We start from the raw sequence: 15,963 nt of genomic DNA on the forward strand, positions 1-15,963 counted from the left end.
ATAGGCGCTGGCAGCACGCGCTGTTTTGGTAGAAATAAAGTTCGATACTGTAGTAAAAGAGAATGTATGTGCAATCAATATGTAATGCAGTAAAAGTAAAGACTGTGATCTGTGTTTTGATGTAGGCTTAATCACTATTCTGTAACGAGTGCCTGTGTACTGTATTTGAACTTTGTAGTTTTGTTATGGATTGAACAGTAAGTAACCTTTTGCCTGTAATATATTTTACAGGGTAGTCATTTTTAATAACACACATGCCAAAATGTCACATTGGAGTTGAGAGAGAAGCTGATCGGAGACATGGAGCTCTCACCTGCATTGTGGCAGATCAGGTTAGCTATACGGGCTGTTCACACCCTCCACACCCATTGTCCAATGTGAGGGACTTGCACCTGCGTGACGTATGAGGAGGAGGAGAGAAGACTGTATACAACACTAGATCCAATCCACCTGTCATTCCGTCTGCTGCCCATACACACCTGTAAGCATCTGCGGAGCTCCAAATACAAACTGCACAGATTTTTGACTACAAGGCTACTAACTCCAGCCAATCCCTTGGACATTTCAGAACCCACAGGTAAGCCAGTCTGAGCTTCTTAATGCATTGCATGTTTTTGTAGGTGATTATTTTTTTTTCTCACGATATGTTCTCTGTACAGACTCCCCGAGGATGGAGGAAGGGGTGACAGACCTGATGGAGTTAACAGACTTCCAGTATAATGAGTGAGTATTGTAGCCTGCAGCACTTCTAACTATATTGACTCTGATGACCTGTGATAACCCTATATACTTGCACTGAGCAGGGTCAACAGGGGGTTATTTACTAAAGGCAAATCCACTTTGCACTACAAGTGCACTTGAAATTGCACTGAAAGTGCAGTCGCTGTCGATCCGAGGGGGACATGCAAGGAAAATAAAAAAGATAATTTTAGCTTGCACATGATTGGATGATAAACTCAGCAGAGCTTCCCCTTATTTCAGATCTACCCCTCAGATTTACAGCGAATGCACTTTCAAGTGTACTTTCAGTGCAGGTTCAAGTGCTCTTTGCGCTTGTAGTTTGCACTTGTAGTGCAAAGTGGATTTGCCTTTTGTAACTAGCCCCCATTGTGCATTTCACCCGAACAGCAGTGATACATTTTACCCTGAGCAGTACTAATACATTGTGCCCTGAGCTGTGATGGTGTGTTCTGCCCTGAGCAACTATTTTACTTATTTTACCCTGATCCGTGATGGTTGATTCTTCCATGAGCAGTGATGGCATAATCCACCATGACCAGTAATGGTAATTTTTTCCCTGAGCAGCACTGGTACATTTTTTCCTGAACAGTACTAGTACATTGTGCCTTAAGCTTGGACAGCCTTCCATGAGCCCTGAGCAGCTGTAATACATGTACCCTGATCTGTGTCGGTGGATTCTGCTGCCCCCAAGCAGTGATGGCATAATCCACCATGACTAGTAATGGCACATTTTACCCTGAGCTGTGATGGCACATTTTACCCTGAGCTGTGATGGCACATTTTACCCTGAGCTGTGATGGCACATTTTACCCTGAGCTGTGATGGCACATTTTACCCTGAGCTGTGATGGCACACTCTTCCCCTGAGCTGTGATGGCGCACTCTTCCCCTGAGCTGTGATGGCGCACTCTTCCCCTGAGCTGTGATGGCGCACTCTTCCCCTGAGCTGTGATGGCGCACTCTTCCCCTGAGCTGTGATGGCGCACTCTTCCCCTGAGCTGTGATGGCGCACTCTTCCCCTGAGCTGTGATGGCGCACTCTTCCCCTGAGCTGTGATGGCGCACTCTTCCCCTGAGCTGTGATGGCGCACTCTTCCCCTGAGCTGTGATGGCGCACTCTTCCCCTGAGCTGTGATGGCGCACTCTTCCCCTGAGCTGTGATGGCGCACTCTTCCCCTGAGCTGTGATGGCGCACTCTTCCCCTGAGCTGTGATGGCGCACTCTTCCCCTGAGCTGTGATGGCGCACTCTTCCCCTGAGCTGTGATGGCGCACTCTTCCCCTGAGCTGTGATGGCGCACTCTTCCCCTGAGCTGTGATGGCGCACGCTTTCCCTGAGCTGTGATGGCGCACGCTTTCCCTGAGCTGTGATGGCGCACGCTTTCCCTGAGCTGTGATGGCGCACGCTTTCCCTGAGCTGTGATGGCGCACGCTTTCCCTGAGCTGTGATGGCGCACGCTTTCCCTGAGCTGGGATGGCGCACGCTTTCCCTGAGCTGGGATGGCGCACGCTTTCCCTGAGCTGGGATGGCGCACGCTTTCCCTGAGCTGGGATGGCGCACGCTTTCCCTGAGCTGGGATGGCGCACGCTTTCCCTGAGCTGGGATGGCGCACGCTTTCCCTGAGCTGGGATGGCGCACGCTTTCCCTGAGCTGCGATGGCGCACTCTTTCCCTGAGCTGCGATGGCGCACTCTTTCCCTGAGCTGCGATGGCGCATCTTCCTTAAATCGTAGTTGTACATATTTGCTAAAGCTGTGATGGAGCTTTCCACCCTGAACAATGATGGCACATTCGCCCCTGAGCTGCGATGGTACATTTTTCCCCTGAACAATCGTTTTCTTCCCTGAGCTGTGATGGCTGACTTTGCCACCAGGAGAAATGGCACATACCACCCTGAACAGCGATGGCACATTTTTTCCTAAATAGTATTGATACATTTTGCCCTGCCCTGTGATGGTGCATGTTGCTCTGGACAGTGATGGTACATTCTACCTTGAGCTGTTGAACATTTTCTATAGGCCATTTTGCCCTGAGTTGTCATGGTGTATTCTGCTGCATAGTGTATCTGATTTCTCATCCGCCTAGCACATGAAGATTTTTGCTTGGGGACCAAAAGGGCATTTTTTTCCAGCCCAAGTAAGGGCACAATTGTTCATTGTATAATAGCTAATATCCATAGCTGGCTATGCATGCAGACACCAGGTCACCTTGGGTGACACAAGCCCAGTACATTCACAAAGTGCTGTTATTGGGTGACCAGATTTTTAGTCTGCCCGAACAATATCCAATATCAGAGGTGGAAGGGTTTGGGCAGAATTTGCCATCACTGTTCAGTGAAGAATGTTCCATCAGAACTTGGGGCAATACATATCATTGCAGTTCAAAACAGAAACCCTCAAATGCCCAAAAAAAACATATGTACAAAGGTGGCAAAAAAAGAAAAGCGTCAAAAGCACCTGAAAATGCTCAAATGTGAATGGGGATTAAAGTGTCCATGGATGCTTTTAGTAATTTATGAATGGTTATCCTCTGACGGTCCTCCCAATGTTGGGTTTGCTTGTGAGTAAGTGATAAGAGCATGTGTTTATAGTGTTACTGGTGCAAAACCTGTTCTTTCGCTGAGCATGTTGTGTAACAGGATTTCCAGTTCAAGTGGAAATGGTTTAAATGTATTTAACCCCTTGTGGTAGTAACCAAGAGAGGAATTCACGTCTGCAGTTGCCCAATATACTGTAACGTGAGCTGAAGCTCCAGATTGCCATGTTATGGTGGCCCTCTCAGTCAGGTGTAATGCTGTAAGACAAATGTTTTCTACAAAGATACCCACCAAACAGCATAAATACCAGCAGAACAAGAAGCTCTGGGACAAGGGATAGCTTAAAGTGGAGGTTCACCCCAAAAAATCATTTTTAACATTAGATTGAGGATAATTACGGGAAGCAGAATCGGGTGTTTTGTTTAAAATCAATGTAGTACTTACCGTTTTAGAGATCGATGTTCTCCGTGGCTTCCAGGTATGGTCTTCGGGACTGGGCGTTCCTATTTGATTGACAGCCTTCCGACGGTTGCATACAGCGCGTCACAAGTTGCCGAACGTCGGTGCGGCTCTGTACCGCGCCTGCGCACCGACGTTCGGCTACTTTCGGAAACTGGTGACGCACTGTATGCGACGGTCGGAAGGCTGTCAATCAAATAGGAACGCCCAGTCCCGCAGCCCATACCCGGAAGCGGCGGAGTACATCTATCTCTAAAACGGTATGTACTGCATTGATTTTAAACTAAACACCCGATTCTGCTTCCCGTAATTAGCCTCAATCTAATGTTAAAAATCATTTTTTTGGGTGAACCTCCACTTTAAATGAAAACTCCTTTTAATTTTATTTTTGTTATGAGCAAATTATTTAGGCATTCCCTCTCAATGATTAAAGTGTATGTAAACCCTTATTTGCTCCCATTTAGTCTGTTTAGAATATCATTGAAAGCAAAGTGTTATATTTTTGAGCATTGCAAAAAATACCCGTTGGTCCTGCCAAAAAGTCTGAGCTGTCCTGTGTCCTCTGTACACTTCCGGTGTTATCTGAAAGAGTTCTCCTAGTTCTTATTGTGGACTACAGATGGATTCGCTTTTATGTTATAGGGATCTAAACTGTGAGTGGTTGAGTAATTTAGCAAAAGGCGCTGACACCACTCGGTCCACAAAAATGCTGTACAAAAGGGCATTTCTGGCAGATCAACAAGCATTTTCCTGTACTTGCATGGTTTGTATGGCGGAACTAAACCCCCCTCTCCTTTACCTCCATGCAAGCTGCCATTTTAGCCTCTGTTTGATCAGCAGTTGCCATGGAAGGAACAGGATGGAAAATGTTTCCCGAATGAACAAAATTCCAACTGTGAATGTGGTTTTTGTTCAAGAAAAATACTTCTTGTCAGTGGCGTCGCTAGGGGGGGGCTTCTGGGGCCCATAGCCCCGAGTCTCTTACAGGGTGGGTGCAGTCCCACAATTAGCAGATATGTCCTGGTCCTAGACACCTTCATTCTGGGACACTGTATTGTCTCGGAATGAAACTAACACTGGGAGCAGTCCGCAATGCACGGAACAAGGGCAGACTGAGCCGCGGTAGCGCTGGCTTCAGCTCTGCCCCAGCCTCCGCCTGACTCCCCTCCTGGCTGGGCTCAAGAGTTGAGCCCAGCCCCTCTGTCATGGTCCTGAAATGGAGGGTCCCGCCATTGGTCCAGTGGCGGGGTACAGGGCAGCAGCATCTTTAAACAGAGAGGGGGAGGCCTGTGCATGCCCGCCCAAGCGTATGACTTTCTTTACTTCGCTGCTATGGGCTCTAGCCCCAGATCTTTTGTAGACCTAGCAACACCCCTGCTTCTTGTAATCTGGGATTTTAAGGGCTTTCGGCCAAAATTAGTTGATTTGATTACAACAAAGAATGACAAACAAAATGTCATTAAACATTCAAACGCAAATCTATCATTGTATAGCCAGCATTCATTATGCAAATAGTGACTTTCTTCGAGTCCTGGCTGTCCACTCTCCCACTCTACTGTTCATTATAGATGTTCATATCATTGAAGGGCCAACAGCCAGAATCTAACATGCAGAACCCTTGTGTTTCATAGAGTACATTTCTTCATTCCTAAAAGTGGTGGACCATTCCAATGACAAATTACCTGGAACAAACCGTCAATGTCTGTTCCTGGAAATTAGGGACAGTTTTCAGCTTTGATGACCGCTCTTGTGATTTGCATTACATTTGCCTGCTCCTGCCAAAGCTTCACAGGCACACTGATCTATCACGCAGCACCTTGAGCAGAACAAGAAGCATTCCTTGCTATTAATATTTACCCCTTAATTACCGATTTAATTACCGATTTATCGGCTTTAATTTCCGTGTGAGCACATGTTCATATTATGTAATATTTATTTTTATAGTCGTTACATTTAATTATATTGTTTTCTATTGATATTCCATATTGCAACAGGTGTAGAAATGTGTAGATTAGCCATTAGAGGGAGCTGTCTGTGGTTTAGTGCCTCTCATAGACTTGCATTAAAAGAGCAGTAAAGCATAACAATTGTGCAGCACTGCAAAAAAAGAATCAGAGATGGTGTATATAATGAGCAAAATTGGATATCCCATGTACTTGGAGCATTACTGATCATTTACATCAGGGGTGCTCTTCCACATGTGGCCCCCTCTGATGTGGCCCGCGACCTCCTGCTCTGGGATGGTTGTGTGGGTTAGCTGCACTGAGCCATAGACTTCCATTATATTCTGTGGGTTTGGTGTGCCTTCTGAAAGTGCACCGCGCCTTCAAGATAGAATGGAAGTCTATGGCATAGTGAAGCTAACCCACAGGAAAGCCCCAGTTATAATCTAGGATCTGAGACATCCTGTGCTGCACCGGCGCTGTGGGTAAATCACAGCGCAACAGTGTGAAAGCAGCTTTATAGGGGGCTCAAGACCAGTGGCGGTGCATCCTTAAGGGCGCAGGAGCCCCGCCCCCCCTTTCCTGTCACTCATTACCATAGATAGATTCATGCATTGCATGAATTTATGGTCGGTGGAGAATGTGCATGGAGGGGAGAAGACACTCACTGCCCCACGAGACAGGGTAAGTGCCGGGCAGGGGGGGGGTAATACAGTGGCAGCATTGGAGGGGCACAGTGAGGCTGCAATTGATGTTTTTTTTATTTGTTTGCGCCCCCCCCAAATAAATTTTGAGCACCACCTGCCACTGCTCAAGACAGTAAGGGCTTGTTTACATATCCGGTTTGGGGCAGTAGAACCCCAAAGTTGATTTTTTTTTTTATCAGAGGTCACAATGGCGATCCATTGTGGCCTGCAACTGGTTACCAAATCGAAGTAGCCCTCACTCTTCACAAGGTTGAGCACCTCTGATTTACACCAAGCTGATCACTGTTCCAGGTTTATCTAAAAAAACATCTACCTGTCCAAAAAGTTCCCTGTCTCCAATTTCAGTACTTTGATGCTGACATGGAACAAGCATGCAGGTTAGTCACAATAAAATCTTGCCAGTCTAAAAAGTCTACATTACAGTGCCCCCTTACATCGGGTGTCTACATCACAGTGCCCCCTTACATCGGGTGTCTACATCACAGTGCCCCCTTACATCGGGTGTCTACATCACAGTGCCCCCTTACATCGGGTGTCTACATCACAGTGCCCCCTTACATCGGGTGTCTACATCACAGTGCCCCCTTACATCGGGTGTCTACATCACAGTGCCCCCTTACATCGGGTGTCTACATCACAGTGCCCCCTTACATCGGGTGTCTACATCACAGTGCCCCCTTACATCGGGTGTCTACATCACAGTGCCCCCTTACATCGGGTGTCTACATCACAGTGCCCCCTTACATCGGGTGTCTACATCACAGTGCCCCCTTACATCGGGTGTCTACATCACAGTGCCCCCTTACATCGGGTGTCTACATCACAGTGCCCCCTTACATCGGGTGTCCACATCACAGTGCCCCCTTACATCGGGTGTCCACATCACAGTGCCCCCTTACATCGGGTGTCCACATCACAGTGCCCCCTTACATCGGGTGTCCACATCACAGTGCCCCCTTACATCGGGTGTCTACATCACAGTGCCCCCTTACATCGGGTTTCGCCATCACAGTGCCCTTTTATAACGGGTTTCGCCATCACAGTGCCCTCTTGAAATGTCCCAATTAAAGTGTCACCTTACATCGGATATCCCCATTAGTGCCCTCTTACATCGAATGTCCCCCCACCACAGGGCCTCGTTACATCAGGTGTCCCCATCACAGCCCCCCCCCCCCCACCAACCTTCCAATGCCGCATGGTCCTATTGTGATGCTGGGTATGGGGTACGCATGTGACATTATTTGTTGGTACACCAGCGGTCCTAGCATCCAATGACTGCAAAGTTGGTGGGGGGAATGTGCTGGTGAAGAGGTGGCTAGGAGTGTGTCATTCAGTCCAGACCACTTTCCTCCATTTAGTAATGTCTCATTTATGGGCACCCTGTGAGTGGTATACAGGGGCGGACTGACAACTCATGGGGCCCCCGGGCAATAGAAGAGTATGGGGCCCCTCTGGCTTACAGATGGCCACTACGCCAGGAGGTAGTGCAGAGGCAGGGCAGCTAAAATCTTGGGATATTCACATTAAAAGCATGTCATTTTTGGACATATCAGGGACAGATCTAAAAAAACACAGATTTTTACATACTGTCCCTGGTTTTACTGAGCCTGGCAACCCGGATGGGGCCCCCTAGTGGCATGGGGCCCTCGGGCAGTGCCCGAGTGACTCAATGGTCAGTCCGCCCCTGGTGGTATAATACAACCATTATACATAAAACTCTGATTTACTAGATTAGAGTATTTAATATACTACAAGGTGAGTGATAAGCATGCCAACTTGCTTGGTGCTTTGTGGAAAGGACTTATATTTCTTGGGCTAAGCTCTTCAGATCCAGTATGAGTTCACATACCAGATGACCTCATGGTGCCTTCCAGGGACAGTACAATTAAGTGACTGGCAGCGAGAACAGGTTGAAAGTTTGGCATGTAACAGAATGTTGCCCAGCTGCTTCCTGATAAGATCAAGCTGAAGAAAATCGGTTCATGTTGTACTCCTCCTATGCCTGTCCATAGATCCCCCTCCTCCCCCTCCAGCGTAATATAGTCACCACTGTTCTACTGTAGCGTGCCTGCGTCACACACAGGAGCAGACTGGCGGATTCTGGACAGACATTCTGGACAAAGCTGGATATGGGTGCTGACTGCGCAATGCTCACACAATAATATATGTAAAAAGAGAAGAAACACATTGTATTTAATAGAGGGTGTGGACACCTGGCAGTAAAAGGATCTAATTTACATTTATGTTGCGTGTTGTACAAGTAATCTGAGAGTAGTAATATTGTAGTAAGGATTCCAGCTTCCCAGGATCTGCGAGGCCAAACATACCTTGGTCATAGTATCTGGGCATGCTGGGACCTGTAGTTACACACAGGCAGGAAAGCGCACAGTTGACCTGTTGTAGTATGGCAATACACCATGTGAGAATACTGCAGCTAGCACAATCACCTGCCAGTAAATTAGGAAGAACTGATCTAGCTAAACTATACAGTGTATAAATATATATACACCTGGGATGTATATATATCCTCTACACACTGTAACTTTAACTGACTAGCCTGCCTGCCTGCTCTATCTACCTGCAAAAAATGACTCTCTCTGACTCTCTCTGTTCTCTCTTAACCGCCGCAACACACTACACAAGGCCGACCTGCAGGCGGCCTTTTATAGTGTGGGGCGTGTACTAAACCCCCTGAGCCATAATTGGCCAAAACCACCCTGGCTTTAGCCAATTATGGCTCTCCATTTTTTGCAAGCTGTGATTGGCCAAGCTTTCGGGTCATAGTGCATGCTTGGCCAATCATCAGCCAGCAATGCCGCAGTGAATTATGGGCTGTGAAACGTAACTCGAATTTGGCACAAACGACCCATAACGTTCGTAATTCGACGAACGATCGAACATACGATGTTCGAGTCGAACATGAGTTTGACGCGAATACGAAGCTCATCCCTAATCCCAAGATTAAAGGGGTTGTAAAGGTAAAAAAATAAATAAATAGCTTCCTTTACCGTAGTGCAGTCCTCCTTCACTTACCTCATCCTTCGATTTTGCTTTTAAATGTCCTTATTTCTTCTGAGAAATCCTCACTTCTTGTTCTTCTGTCTGTAACTCCACACAGTAATGCAAGGCTTTCTCCCTGGTGTGGAGTGTCATGCTCGCCCCCTCCGCTGGAATACAGGAGAGTCAGGACGCTCTCTACGTTGCAGATAAAGGAGCTGTGTGTTAGCAATTGCGCCTGTGTAACCTATGGTTACACAGGCGCAATTGCTTCTTGAATCCACCCCAATGATGGCAAATCTGTTACCCAACACAGCTTTTTTCTAATTGTACCCAGTAGTTTCTCCGAAGAAGTTTCAAACCCAAGATTTCATTTGGTCTAGGAGGGCCTCATAGTGGTAATTACGTAAATTGGAAAATCTTACGCCACCTCTATATCTATGTTTTTAAGTATCATTGGAAAAGATAACACTGTAAGCTTCATTTAGAAGCTGCAACATTTTCTGTCTGGGGGTGTAATGTGTTCTGTGCATCCATTAATATTGGAACCCCAAATTCAGCAAGAAAAAACGTGCAGTTTTGCATGCGATGAAACAAGCCGCTAAAAATGCTCAAAGCTCAAAAAAGCTGAGTTTCTTTGCTACATTTGTCGCATGTAGGGATAATCAATTGGTTGTGAGTGTCACCGGCGCAAAAGGAAATAAATAAATAAATGTGAACCGTGATCTGCTGCAGTACTGTGTGCCCTTAGTGGGGGTCAATAGTGCTCGAGGAAGAAAAATGTTACTGCGCTGATCTAATTATCCAGAGGTATTTAATCTCTGGGAATATGGACATAAGTGAAATATCAGGGCCACAATGTACCCAATCTTAAGTGTGAATAACCTGAATACAAACAATAAAAAATATAAGAAATATATGAGTCATACAAATGTGACAGTGATTTCAAACTTAAATCATATATCTAGATCAGTGTGTCAGCATACAATCCATGTGCCACAGTGCTTCTATGAGAAAAATGGCTGTTGTTGCTGCTACTGACCAACCAAATAGTGAAAACAATACGAAAGATATTACAAAAAAAATATTATATGTGTGTGTGTGTAAAAACACAATATGCAGTATGCCAACTGCACCGTGAGTTGTCCAATAACCAATATTGGAACAAAATAAAATAAATATCAATAAAAGTGAAATAATTATCAAACAACCATACAAATGTGCAATGTGCTGGCTGCACTTAAAAATAGTCCAAATGACAGGCAATCTTGCTCTTATACAATAGGTTCCAGCAAACACAAGGTTCAATGTTGGTAATGCTGTGTACAGGAAAGTGCCGCTATCTCTTCCACCCGACAAAGATGTGCCACCATCACCAATGGTTAAAATCAACACTCACCAGATCCCAGATATTATTAGGCTCCAAAGTGGTGTCTTTTCTTTGTCGGTCAGTGGGTGTTGCCTCCTTTTCTCTTTTACAAGGTGTCATCAATTCCTCAAAAACAAGGGGCTCATCATGGTGTAGTATATTAAAATATGTATTTATTTAAAAAAGGTAAAAAAATATAACACAATATAAAGTGCCTCTGACCAGCACTGAGTGTCTTTGACAGTGTCAACCGTTAAAAGCCGCTGACCAGCATTTAAGTGGCGCCCTAAGAGGTGTGCTTGCCCCGCTGTGCTCCGCATGTATTGCTACAAGGGGTCCGTGCGCGCTGGTGTGCTGCACCCTCAATGTGTGTGTCCAAACAGCCTCTACGCGACCACGATCGGTGCTTTAAAAATGCACTAATTACTGTATAAATGGGACTGGCAGGGAAGGGGTTAACCAGTATGGGGTGGGGAAGGGGTTAAGTGTGTCCTAGGGAATGATTCTAACTGGGGGCGTGGCTTACTGTGACACATCACTGATCGCTGCTCCCGATGGGAGGGAGCAGATCAGTGTTGTCACTAGGCAGAACAGGGAGATGCCTTGTGTACAAAGACATCACCCTGTTCTGCCGTTCCGTGATACGATCGCAGAACACCAGCGGACATAGAGTCCGCGGGTCCAGCGGGCACAGTCACTGAGACCGCGACGGGCGCCCGCTTGCTAGGCGGTAGATTCAAATCAACGTATATATACGTTGCTTTGCCCGTGCCATTCTGCCGACGAATAAGTGTGTGAGGCAGTCGGCAAGCGGTTAAAATGAATGGAGTTCACTATGCTCAAAGTGGAACAATGAGCAGTAACGTGCGTATGCATGAATAGGGGGACAAGGACCTACAAAGGTTACTTTTATGTTTCGTGGTGTCATCATTACCAAGTTTCTTAGTTATTAACGAAGTGCAAAGAGTAGCGATGTATGCACATACAAGTCAGAAAGTTTTGTCAGAAGCTGGGATGTGACGGTAGTGGGTCACTGCGCACATTTGCCCATACAGTGCTGTATTTGTAGCTCGGCCAGTGTGTAGCACCACATTTCTACTTAATGTAAAGCTGTGGTGCTCCATTTTCCCAGCCAATCTAACCCAGGTTCTTTTTATAGTTCAGATTCATATTACGTAGAGGAGCTTTTGGCACGATTGTCAGTTTAGATGAAAAGTGATATGTACTACCCAATCTGTAACTGGATTAAAAAGCTTTTACAAGATGTGCCACTGATCTAATTTCTACCTGTAATCAGAGCTTGTTCTGGATCACCCACACAGCAAAAACAAGACGTTATATAACATCGTTGTGATAAGAGCTGGGATGTTCAACCCATGGCAGCCAATGAAAAATTGGCTTTTAATACTTTTGACGTACCCCAGCTAATAAGATTTCAGATTGGCTGCTGTGAGTTGCAGTACTTTATACTTTGTCTAAAGGATAAGTCCACCTAAAACAAGTCTTTTGGAATTCTAGCTTCAATCTTTGCTCTTGGTCAGGGGTGCCCAACCAGTGGCCCGAGCCCTCTGATGTGGCCCACGACCTCCTGTTCTGGGATAGATCAGAATAGAATAGAATACTGTTATTAAAGGTAATTTTATTACTAAAATCAGTGTATATATGTGCATATCGCTTCTGCATTGGTTACTGGGTCCTTTCAAACGAATTCGCAGGTGCAGAGCAGCGCACCTGCGGGTCACCTGCACTGAGCCATAGACTTCTGTTATTACCTGCGAGTTTGGTGAGCTTTCTGAAAGTGTACCAAACCTGCACAATATAATAGAAGTACATTGTAAAGTGTAGGAAAGCCAAGGGTACACTGCGTTGCACCTGCAGTGTGGGAAAAACCGCAGCGCATCAGTGTGAAAGCAGCCTTGGGCCCCTTTCACACAGTCAGTCTGACCCAATTCGACCCTTCATGCATCACCAAGGAGTGGCAGACATAAATCGACTCATGTCCTACCTCCAATCCAAAATAAAGAGTATAGTGGGCATATACAGAGCGGACACGGACATCCCATCCACCCGCTCTGTTCATTGTGGCCCGCGACCGGTTACCAAGTCGCTTAAGTGGCCCTCGCTCTTCAAAAGGTTGGGCACCCTGCTCTTGGTTGTAGTTATCCCTTTGAGATGGGACACAGTCTGAATGCTGAATGAATGAGGGCTCTTTCACATTTTTGGTTCCCTCTGAGGAGCTATCTGCATTGGGATCCTTTTGGAGAGAGCATTTGATTGGCAGTGATTAGGCCAGATAACTTCCGCCCTGCAATACAATGCCACAATCATGTGCACTGCAGGCAGTTGCAGGGCAGCCCCATTGAACTCAGTGGGGGAGTTTGATAGGCGTTGCCACTTGTCAAACTCTGCACCCCGAAACTCTGCTCTGAGCATATGAGAAGCGAGAGAACAGGGAGAGCTGTTGCTCTGGGGCACAGCGTTAGATTGAGATTAAACTCAGGTAAGCATGAGGCTGAAGGTTTCTTACCTTCATGGATTCTATGCATGGTAAGAAACCTATGTGCTGTCCCCCCCACCGCCTTCTCTAATACTCACCTGAGCTCCTGCTCAATCCAGCGATGTGTAAGGAGTCTTGGCTGTCTGGGGATTCCCTCTCCTTATTGGCTGAGACAACAGTGGGAGCCATTGGCTCCCACTGCTGTCAATCAGTCAGTGAGCCAATGAGGAGAGAGCGGGGACTGGCCAAATCACAGCTCTGTTTTATAGATACATTAAGCAGAGCTAGAGAGCAAGCACGCACAAGTGCTCCAATAGCAAGCGGCTTGCTATTGGGGGTACTGGTCAAGACGGAGAAGCCAGGACTTTTTTTGGTCATAAAATGAAGTCCTGCTATACTACTTCAGGCCGACTCCTTTTGCAGGTAAAGCTATGTAAACCCTTAAAAATAAGTACCTATACTGTTTAAAATCAAGTAATACCTATGTCAGTGTATTTGTTATTGGACACTTTTTGTTCTTGCTATTTTTCCAATAAAAGCGTTTGTATAAAAATAAAAAAAATCAAGTAATACACCATCTCACCCTGTTCTGCACCTGCCCTAGCCTTATATTTTTAGGCACTCCCAAATTTGTAGAAGCCGATATGGTGCCAACCTTAAAGCCGTAAAGTAAACACATAGATTTAACAAACAATGAATTGGATGTGACCCGGCGCACACAATAAAACACATGGTGACCTCCATTCCTAAATTTATAGAAGAGGAGAAAGAATAGGAATTTATGGGACTTTAAATGTCAGATACGGACAAGAACAACATAAGGTTGAAGTTAAAATAAATTACCGTATTTATCTTCATATAACACGCCCCGGCGTATTGCGCGCACCCCCAACCTAGAAGGAAAATTCCTGGAAAAAAAATAAATACTTAGTTTGGATGCCCCGTTGTCGGTGTCTTGCCCGGCGTCCATCGGCGGCCTTGTCCGGTCCGGCGGCCATCGTGGTGTCCTCCCCGCTGTGTTTTTCAGCCAATCCCCGCGCGTGTTTGAACCACTCCGCCGACATATACTCGGGCAGGCTCCTCTTGCGTAAAGGATGCACAGGACGTGACCGCGAGTGGAGCCGAGCCTGCCCGACTATACCCGAGTGTACTGCGCTCGGTATATGTCAGCGGAGTGGTTCAAACACAGCGCGTGTATCGGCGTATATCGCGCACCCACGATTTTGCCCTGATTTTAAGGGCAAAAAAGTGTGTGGTATACAGCGATAAATACGGTATGTACAGTGGAACCCCGGTATAAGAGTAACTTGGTTTGAGAGCGTTTTTTATTTGCGAGCAACTTTTTAAAAAAAATTCTGACTCCAGTGTTGACTCTCAAGACAAGCAAAATTCAAGCAAAATAGGCCTGCAGCACCTAATTTGGCCTGAGGTACAGGGGGCACAGAAGCCGAGCAGAGCCAAAAATAGGCCTGCAGTACCTCATTTGGCCTGAAGTACGGGGGCGCAGGAAACTTTTTTGCCGCTCTCTGGCGCCCCCCCTACCTCTGGCCGCATTCGATATTGCATCCCTTTGAAGTCAATGCGGAACTAATTATTTTCATTTCTATTGACTTCAATGGGAAAACTTGCTTTGATATGCGAGTACTTTGGATTACGAGCATTCTCCTGGAACAGATTGTGCTCGGAATCCGAGGTTCAACTGTACTGTAACTTCAATTTTTAGTTCTTGTCCGTATCTGACATGACGGTGCCTCATTTAAAGTCCCATACCTCTCACCGATATAAGTTTCCAAAAACTGCCATCCTGGGAATATAACTGTCACATTGGTTGTGCTCTCAACCAAACTGTCAACCCCATCCAATGGCTGGCGTCATAACTGATCACATGTACAGCGCCATGACAGTTGAAGATTAAACAGAGGCCAAGATGGCAGCTTCCTTGTCTGAAAACGATAGGAGGGTTTACTTCCACTTAAAAGCAGAATTAAACCCTTGTACCCTTTTACAGCCAAGATAGTTGCTTCTGTTTGATCTGCAACTGCCATGGTGTGCACATGCCAAACCAATGGCGTCTGCCCCCTAAATACCCCCCCCCCGCATGCACAGTGAGGCGATCAACCCTCCTGATTGGCTGCCGAGAAGTATCCACACGACCCTGACTCCACTGCTGCCACCTACCATCTGGGGGTGCTTGAAAGTCCCCAGACAGCAAGCATGGGCACACAGTACAGCCAGAGCTGGAACAGAGGCCTTACATTTAGCCAAATAAACGTGGTCAGAGGCAACTAACTCTCTGACCCCCTCTAAATTTACAGCAGTACCGGTGTAGTGTCAGTTTGCTGCCTATCGTAGAATGCTGCGGAAGTGACGTGGCGGCCAACTGCGCATGCGCGATGCGTTCCAAACGGTGCGTTCCAATGGATTTTCGACAGTACACACCAGCGAACCCGGCATTCAGGGCGACGTGGATTTAGAGGAAAGTGGCCAGTCGGCCTCACGTCCTCGCTTCGCTCGGACTGCTCGCTCAGCCTCCTGGCTCTTTTTTTAACATCCTCCAATCCACGGGGATGTTGAGGAAAGAGCCTGGATGCCGACCGAGGTTTCACTGGTGTGCACTGTCGTGAATCAATTGGAACGCATCCCGCATGCGCAGTTGGCCTTCTAGGATAGGCAGCAAACTGTGACAATACACCGGCTATGAAAGTCAGGCGCTACACA

The 15,963-nt window shown here is 46.6% G+C and overlaps 1 protein-coding gene across 1 annotated transcript in view; it reads left to right on the plus strand.

Annotated features, from left to right (window-relative positions):
* Positions 1-207: 207 nt before the first annotated feature.
* The window catches only part of RHOBTB2 (Rho related BTB domain containing 2), a 60,703-nt gene continuing 44,947 nt past the window's right edge, over positions 208-15,963 (plus strand). Inside the window, exons 1-2 of the mRNA XM_040346172.1 lie at positions 208-577; positions 660-723. Coding sequence (XP_040202106.1) covers positions 671-723 — 53 coding nt within the window. The 5' untranslated portion in view covers positions 208-577; positions 660-670. The remainder of the gene's footprint in view (positions 578-659; positions 724-15,963) is intronic.

The sequence above is a fragment of the Rana temporaria genome, chromosome 3 (genome assembly GCF_905171775.1).
Source record: "Rana temporaria chromosome 3, aRanTem1.1, whole genome shotgun sequence".
Taxonomy (NCBI): domain Eukaryota; kingdom Metazoa; phylum Chordata; class Amphibia; order Anura; family Ranidae; genus Rana; species Rana temporaria.